The 9,556-nt window shown below is 40.3% G+C and overlaps 1 protein-coding gene across 2 annotated transcripts in view; it reads left to right on the top strand.

Moving 5' to 3' along the window:
* The window catches only part of PIBF1 (progesterone immunomodulatory binding factor 1), a 233,321-nt gene extending 231,917 nt beyond the window's left edge, over positions 1-1,404 (top strand). For both annotated transcript variants that reach the window (XM_056555507.1, XM_056555506.1), the window contains exon 18: positions 855-1,404. In XM_056555507.1, coding sequence (XP_056411482.1) covers positions 855-890 — 36 coding nt within the window. In that variant the 3' untranslated portion in view covers positions 891-1,404. The remainder of the gene's footprint in view (positions 1-854) is intronic.
* Positions 1,405-9,556: the final 8,152 nt, after the last annotated feature.

The raw sequence follows: 9,556 nt of genomic DNA on the forward strand, positions 1-9,556 counted from the left end.
TATTGAAACCAAGCATTGACTTCAGCTGCTTCCTAAATGGAAACACAGTAAAAGTGTACTGGTTTTGTAGTGTCCAAATAGGCCCGACCTAAATACAAAGTTGACCATCTTTTGACTTTACACTTCTATAACTTTCCAATAACAGGAACAAGGTCAGATAGCTGGAAGAGAAATCAAGTTATATTACAAAATCCATACAATCTGATTTAATTTATACCCAGTCCTTGTGCTCCTGTATGGAAGGGTTAATTTGCTTTATATATGTTTATACATGTTTGATCAATAATACATTAATTTTGTTCTCAGTGTTTTATAAGAACATCCAAGCAAAATGTGTAATGCTTAGTGCAGGACCCGAGGGTCAGTGTATGATGAAGGGAGTCAAATCACCACCCCTCAGGCCCTGTACTAGGTATGACATAGTTTTCTATATAATAAAGATAGTAGAAAAATAACTATAAAATAAATTGTATAATACAGTTAAATTACCATAATATAGAATAGCTCATGCCTAATAGTGAGCATCTTCATTACCCTTTCTATTAAAAATGTTCTGGCAGGTTCACTGCACAGAGAATTTCCAATATGTTTTCATCAAATCAATATTATGTAACTTACCAACAATTTATTCCGAGACATTTAGCCAAACCAAACATTCAAACTGGCTTACAGAATCTTAAAAGTCAGTATTGTACCTAATATTGGGCAATGCCAATGTTTACAGATACCAAAAGAGCCTTATGTGTGAAACTATAGATTATTTAAAATTCCAGTCTTCTAAAAGGCATATATGTGAATCTATCAACCTACTGTCAGTTTCACATTTTAAGCATTTTTATTTTTCATTATTACAGACAAAGAAGAAAGCTCCAGAATGGTACAAACGATGAGGAAGACCATTCTTTCCACTGAAGCTTTTAATTTCTGTTTTATTTAATCATGTGATAATACTTATTTTTTTAATACTTTATATTAAAAATTGGCATAAGCCTTTCAATAAATACTATCACATTGTCATAACTTATGTGTATCTTGACACATATTTTAAATGCATTAAATCTGGTTGTCCGGCTGCACTCACAGTGCTCTGCCCTCATGTACAGGCCTAGTAAACACCCTCTCATGACAACAGTGCTATAAAGAATGTCCGGTCACTTAAAACATGGTAAAAAATGGGTCAGAATGGTGTCATAGAACACATCTTTTGATGATAGCACTCATCACCAAAAGATTATACTTTATTATATTAGGATAAATGTAGACTGCAGGATGTTACCTACCGTATATACTCGAGTATAAGCCAAGTTTTTCAGCACGATTTTTCGTGCTGAAAACACCCCCTCGGCTTATACTCGAGTGAACTCTCCGCCTGTCAATCCCTTCTCAGTGGTCTTCAACCTGCGGACCTCCAGATGTTGACAAACTATAACTCCCAGCATGCCCCGACAGCCATCGGCTGTCCGGGCATGCTGGGAGTTGTAGTTTTGAAACATCTGGAGGTCTGCAAGTTGAAGACCATTGCCGGGCCTTCGTCATCATCCAGACCCCCCCCCCCCCCCTTGGTGGGAAGGAAGGGTGAACTGGTCCGGGCCATCTATGCTGCAGGTACAGTCCGGTGGGGAGGGTTAGTCGTTCCGGGCTGTACATTTTCACCGAGAGGCCCTCTTCTCCGCTCGCTCTGGGCCGGCCCCAGACTAGTGACGTTGCCTTGACGACAACGCACAGGGACGTCCCTGCGCATGAACGTCCCTGTGTGTCGTCATCAAGGTAACGTCACTAGTCTGGGGCCGGAGCGGAGAAGAGGGCCTCCCGGTGAAGATGGACAGCCCGGAACGACTAACCCTCCCCACTGGACGGTCCCTGCAGCATAGATGGCCCGGACCAGCTCACCCTTCCTTCCCACTGAGGGGAGGTGAGTAGTAAACTGAAGGGGGGGTCTGGATGATGACGAAGGCCCGGCAGTGGTCTTCAACCTGCGGACCTCCAGATGTTTCAAAACTACAAATCCCAGCATGCTAGTTTTGCAACATCTCGCGGTCCGCAGGTTGAAGACCACTGATTGAAGGGATTGACAGGCGGTGATGATGAAGGGGGGGGGGGGGGATGATGTATTTCCCACCCTAGGCTTATAGTCGAGTCAATAACTTTTCCTGGGTTTTTGGGGTGAAATTAGGGGCCTCGGCTTATATTCGGGTCGGCTTATACTCGAGTATATACGGTACATTTATTCCAATATTATACTATATGAGAGCCATAACTGTGTCTCTGAGGTTTTTAGGAACAGAACACACACAGAAGCAGCTGAAATTGTAAGCAGGGACGAAGTGAAATCTGTTTTTCTTATTTAAGCTGTGTCTGTGTGATGCACTATATCTCCATAGCCACGAAGGCTCACACCTTGTCGCAGTATACAGAGCAAAGCTGAAAATTTAGCCACAAGAATTATCTACCTATTGCAGTGTGAAAAATGTTCAGTCTTTTAATATGGATACATAGATGTACATTCCCTAAGTTCAGTTTAAATATAGTCTATTAAAGTAGCTACGCACAAAAGTAGGAACGGTCACCCACTAACCTCTCGCATGATAAACTTCATATGGTATTCTACTTTATTTAGTATTTTTCTCCTCTTTCTAGCAGGACTCTTTTATTTGTTTATTATAAGTTAGTCTAGGAATATAACTGTTTTTGTTTAGTGGTTCATCTAACCTACTATGTAAAAAGTGTATTATACCAGAGACCATAGAGTTCACACAGCACTTCATATAACAATTATAGTTTATTATAGATTTAAAACATTATTACAAAAAAAAACATATAGCATGCATGATTAAGGTATTTAAATGACAACATCCATAACACAAAGTGCAGAGGAGAAACTGCAAATGGCTGATAAATAAAGATCTCTTGTATTCAATCACAATAGTTGTAACACTACTTAGTGCTGATCTACACCGTCTATATCTATAACAATAATATCCATGGATGGTTCGCTACTACCTCAAGTGAGGTCCCTTTTATCTACAATCAGTACCCAATCCTACACTAGACATTCAGGACCAAACCTACTATTTCCAAAATCAATTGAATAAACCGCACTCCTCCAACCTCGACACCCGGTTCGAGATCTTTATGGGGATCTTGAAAAAGATCCTGAAATGTGCATCAAGGTTGGAGGAGTGCGGTACTGTCCCTTATTATGGGTAAGAAATGTTTATTCAATTGATTTTGGTAATAGTGGGTTTGCTCCTGACTGTCTAGTGTAGGATTGGGTACTGATTGTAGCTAAAAGGTAGTCTTCCAACTTTTGTAATTGAATACAAGAGATATTTCTCCTCTGTGCACTTTATTTGTCATTTAAATACCCTAATCATGCATGCTATATGTTTTTTGTAATCATATTTTAAATCTATAATAAATTAAATTTTTATATGAAGTGCTGTGTGAACTCTATGTTCTCTAGTATAATATATATTCCAGAGTTCAGCTGAATACATTTAGATAGTATCATTATGGATGCAGTGCCACATGTGCAGTTTTTGCAATATATGTGACTGGTGATGATTGGCACATTTTTGTGGAACTATACTGTATTTTTACTTTAAAAAGTAAAAAGTGGTAGGCTACAAGAGGAAGTTTAACAGGAAAGGTTGTATAAATCTTTACTTCCTTTCCACTTCCATTTGTGAAGTTACTTGTGTAAGTAAAGTTCTCAGAAGATAATGTTTTGACTAACTAGTAGCTTTCCGGATCACTTAGTCTACATTTTGCAGTCTGCAGGGGAACGACAGATATTATTAGACAATACATAATTGGTAACTGTCATAGTCAAAATACAGGATAATCCTGGAACCTGATATTAGGATGTAAAAATAAAAAATATAAATTGGAGAAACCTTGCAGTACGGCCATCATGGTATTAGACTAGATATTACAGCATTGTAAGTACAAGTTATTTTTTATGGTTAAAGTTCATATTATGCTGCCTTTTGGTAACACATCATTTCATAAGGTTAACTCTCCAGTAACTGATTCCCTAGTGAGCTTTCAGCTTAGTTGAACACTATGACTTACATTTATTAGTAATTACACACTATACCTGAAAGTATTAAAGGGGTACTCCGGCGCTAAACATCTTATACCCTATCAAAAGGATATGGGATATGATGTTAGATTTCATGGATCCTGCCGCCGGGGACCCCGCAATCTCTCCTGCATTCCCCGGCGGCAGGATCCCCGCGATCTAACATATTATCCTGTATCAAAAGGAGAGGGGATAAGATGTTAGATCGTAGTTTTTAAGGGTAGTTTTTAAAAAATTGTCTTAAAGGGAAACTGACAGGCTGTTCATCCGCACTTAACCCAATACACTGGGTTTGAGTGAATAAGAGTAAAATGAGTATTACCTACTTAAATTGGTCCTCACTTTTTTAAGATATGGCCCCCCGTTGCCAGAATTCTAGTGAAGTTTAGTGTGCAATAGAGACAGGAGTCAGCCTGGCCAGCTTCCGTCTTGTATGCCGCGCTATGCCATCCCATCTTATGCATATTCATTATTCTTCACTCTTATGTCCTATGCTGTTCATTTTTCTTCTTACTCACGTCCTGTGTCCTTCATATAATATCTCGATGGAATTATGGTACTTCTCTGAGAGGGAGGCCCATTACAAGGTGAATAAGCAGAGTAGTACATTATCTGCAAAAGTCCCTCAATTTGATCATTTGAAAAAGGAAATTGTGGCTTTCAGGAAACCCAGAAAGGAAGCATTTATACAGTATGTTTCCTTTTTATTCCACTCCTGTGTTTGATTAAAAAAAAAAAAACTGTATGTGTGAACCCATAGGGCTTTCACTCCATAAAGGTGTTCCATTTCTCTGTCTTCTTACCTGATATAAGAGGCAACAGTGATGCCAAACCACAGAATGAAATGGACCTATATATTTCACAATACCACAATAATGTTGGACACTCCAGAGCCTGTGGTTTAGAAATAGACATAGGACTTATGATAGGGAAATATAATGTGAAGGTTGAGAGATCACTGCAAAATCCATCTGAAACGTCTTCTCTTTAGTTATTGTATAACCTCAATGGACAATGCAAGGCTGGGTTTGCAATGCATTTGTTTTTATACTTAATGTACATGTTTTTCATATGGTTTAAACGGATATGTTAAACCACATGGTTAAAATGGCTTCTGCTGTATTCCAATCTAGTGTTGTTACAAAATAACCTGGGTAAAAAAAATGTGCAAACGAAATTTTGGACACTGATCTACAATCTTAAAATTTGTATTCAAACATCAGTCTCCTCTTTATTGGCTTCTAGTTGCATAGTGAATACAGTGTGTGTTACTAACTTTAAGGCTACGGCTACATGACAACTTTGGCTACAACACAGATTGCACAGCCAAAGATCGCCATGTTGCTTTGCCTTCATTGTGCCGCATGAAATCTAATGAAAGTGAATGGGAGCACATTGTTTTTTATGTTTCATGGCTGAAGTCATTGTTTAGCTATAAACTTATTCTGAAAATGGAATTAAAGTACTGGTCACTTATAGGCTAATTTGGTTATTCAGCCAATTTGTGGTCATTTAAACCACATTCATTTATCCAATACACATACAGTAGGAATTTATCAATAATAACGTTTTTTACATCGGACTTGCTGAAAAGAAATATTGGTTTAGGATGCACCAAATCCAGCACATAAAAAAAAACACATTTGGCTGGCTTTTGGGTGTGATTTTAATGCTCAGTTCCACTGAAGTGAATGGAGATAAGCTGTAATAGCACACACATCCTGTGGACAAGTGTGATGCTGTTTTTGGTAGAAATTAAAGGGTACTCCAGTGGGAAAAAAAAGTTTTCAAATCAACTGTCTGCTAAAAACTGTCCGCTATTGGGAGGTGTCCCTTAAAGGGGTACTCTGCTGAAAACCTCATATCCCTTATCCAAATCATAGGGAGTAAGATGTTAGATCACGGGGTACCCCAGCGATCTCCAGGCCAGCAGCGGCAGCATCCGGAATACAGAAGCTTGCAGCTTCCACATTGTGACGTCACGCCCTCTCCATTCACGTCTATGGGAGGGGGCGTGACGCCTAGTACATAGCCGTCATGCCTCCTTCCATAGAAGTAAATGTAGGGGGCGTGGCGTCTCCAGTCATCGGGACACAGAGCGGAGTTTGTTCCCTACATCGAATGACAGGGGTGCCACAGCGAAGATCGCAGGAGTCCCCAGTGGCGGGACCTCCGCGATCTAACATCTTATCCCCTATCGTTTGGATAGGGGATAAGATGTTTTCAGCGGAGTACCCCTTTATCTGCTTGCCATCTAAGGACGAGCCAGCTCGTCCTGAGACAACAAGCGGTGTATGCTCCCAACTCGAGCCCGCGCCATACCGGCTGGCCCCCAGCTGATTGCTGTAGCCGGGGGCCGCTGTAGCCGGCTTTTACCTCTTTAGATCGCCGCCGTCAAAGCTGACAGCGGCGTTCAAAGGGACCTTAAAAGACTCCCTGGTGGTCCAGTGGGGTGGATCGCCCCCCTGCAGCGCAATCGCGGAGGAGCGATCAACTTCTGAGGTAGCCGGAGGGCTTACCTGTCTTCCAGTGCAGGCTGCAGCTCTGACAATGATAAAGCCTGGCACGACTAGGCTTTATCAATTGAGCACAGCGCACACAGATCAATGTAGTTCTATGGAACTATATTGATCTATATAAGGAATCTAATGAGTCCTCCTAAAAGTCCTCTAAGGGGACTAATAAAGTGTAAAATAAAAGTTTAAAAAAGCACACCCCTTCCATATTAAAAGTTTGAATCACCCCCCTTTTCCCAAATTCCATATAAAAAATATGTAAACAAAAATAAACATATGTGGTATTGCCGTGTGCGTAAATGTCCGAACTATAAAAATATAACTTTAATTAAACTGCACGGTCAATGCCGTTTACGTAAAAAAATACCAAACTCCAATACTGCATATTTTTGGTCACTGCATATCCTAAAAAAATGTATAAAAAGCGATCAAAAAGTCCCAACAAAACAAAAATGGTACCAATAAAAATTTCAGAAAAATGCACAAAAAAATTAGCCCTTGTAACCGTATGGACCTACAGAATAACGATAAGGTGTAATTTTTACCGAAAAATTGCACTGCGTAGAACTGGAAGCTCCAAAAATTTACAAAATGGCAGGATTTTTTTTACATTTTGATCAACAAATGTTTTTTTCTGGTTTCGTCGTAGGTTTTGTGATAAAATGATTGACATTACAAAGTAAAATGGGTGCCGCAACAAACAACCCTTAACCCCTTCATGACCCAGCCCATTTTCACCTTCATGACCTGGGCATTTTTTGAAAATCTGACCACTGTCACTTTAAACATTAATAACTTTGGAATGCTTTTACTTATCATTCTGATTCCGAGACTGTTTTTTCGTGACATATTCTACTTTATGTTATCGGTAAAATTTCACTGATATTTGCATCCTTTCTTGGTAAAAAATCTAAAAATTTCATGAAAATTTTGAAAATTTTGCATTTTTCTAACTTTGAAAGTCTCTGCTTGAAAGGAAAATGGATATTCCAAATAAATTACATATTGATTCACATATACAATATGTCTACTTTGTGTTTGCATTAAAAAATTGACAAGTTTTTACTTTTGGAAGACACCAGAGGGCTTCAAAGTTCCGCAGCAATTTTCCAATTTTTCTCAAGATTTTCAAAATCGTAATTTTTCAGGGCCCAGTTCAGGTTGGAAGTGGGTTTTAAGGATCTTCATATTAGAAATCCCCCATAAATGACCCCATTATAAAAACTGCTCCCCCCAAAGTATTCAAAATGACATTCAGTAAGTGTTTTAACCCTTTAGGTGTTTCACAGGAATAGCAGCAAAGTGAAGGAGAAAATTCTAAATCTTCATTTTTTACACTCGCATTTTCTTGTAGACCCAATTTTTGAATTTTTACAAGGGGTAAAAGGAGAGAAATCACCCTAAAATTGGTAACCCAATTTCTCTTGAGTAAGGAAATACCTCATATGTGTATGTCAAGTGTTCGGCGGGCGCAGTAGAGGGCTCAGAAGGGAAGGAGCGACAATGGGATTTTGGAGAGTGAGTTTTTCTGAAAGGGTTTTTGGGGGGCATGTCCCATTTAGGAAGCCCCTATGGTGCCAGAACAGTGGACCCCCCCACATGTGACCCCATTTTGGAAACTATACCCCTCATGGAATTTAATAAGGGGTGCAGTGAGCATTTACACCCCACTGGCGTTTGACAGATATTTGAAACAGTGGACTGTGCAAATCAAAAATTTTATTTTTCATTTTCACAGACCACTGTTCCAAAAATCTGTCATACACCAGTGGGGTGTAAATGCTCACTGCACCCCTTATTACATTCCGTGAGGGGTGTAGTTTCCAAAATGGGGTCACATGTGGATATTTATTGTTTTGCGTTTGTCAGAACTGCTGTAACAATCAGCCACCCCTGTGCAAATCGCCTCAAATGTACATGGTGCACTCTCCCTTCTGGGCCTTGTTGTGCGCCCCCAGAGCACTTTGCGCCCACATATGGGGTATCTCCGTAGTCGGGAGAAATTGCGTTACAAATTTAGAGGGTCTTTTTTCCCTTTTACCTCTTGTGAAAATGAAAAGTATAGGGCAACACCAGCATGTCAGTGTAAAAAATTTATTTTTTTACACTAACATGCTGGTGTAGACCCCAACTTCACCTTTTCATAAGGGGTTAAAGAAGAAAAAGCCCCCCAAAATTTGTAAGGCAATTTCTCCCGAGTACGGCGATACCCCATATGTGTCCCAAAACTGTTGCCCTGAAATACAACAGGGCTCCAAAGTGAGAGAGCGCCATGCGCATTTGAGGCCTGAATTAGGGATTTGCATAGGGGTGGACATAGGGGTATTCTACGCCAGTGATTCCCAAACAGGGTGCCTCCAGCTGTTGCAAAACTCCCAGCATGCCTGGACAGTCAATGGCTGTCCGGCAATACTGGGAGTTATTATTTTGCAACAGCTGGAGGCTCCGTTTTGGAAACAGTAGCGTACCAGACGTTTTTCATTTTTTGGGGGGAGGGGGGCTGTGTAGGGGTATGTGCATATGTAGTGTTTTTTACTTTTTATTTTAGGTTAGTGTTAGTGTAGTGTAGTGTTTTTAGGGTACAGTCACATGGGCAGAGGTTCACAGCAAGTTTGCCGCTGGAAGTTTGAGCTGCAGCGCAAAATTTGCGCCATCTCAAACTTGCAGCACTCACTGTAAACCTCCGCCCATGTGAGTGTACCCTGTACATTCACATTGGGGGGAGGGGGCAAACATCCAGCTGTTGCAAACTCCGAGCATGCCCTTTGGCTGTCCGTGCATGCTGGGAGTTGTAGTTTTGCAACAGCTGGAGGAACACTGGTTTGGAAACACTAAGTTAAGTAATAAACTTTCAAGTGTTTTGCAACCAAACTTAGTGTTTCCAAACCAGTGTGCCTCCAGCTGTTGCAAAACTACAACTCCCAGCATGCATGGTCTGTCAGTGCATGCTGGGAGT

The sequence above is a fragment of the Hyla sarda genome, chromosome 2, assembly GCF_029499605.1.
Source record: "Hyla sarda isolate aHylSar1 chromosome 2, aHylSar1.hap1, whole genome shotgun sequence".
Taxonomy (NCBI): Eukaryota; Metazoa; Chordata; class Amphibia; order Anura; family Hylidae; genus Hyla; species Hyla sarda.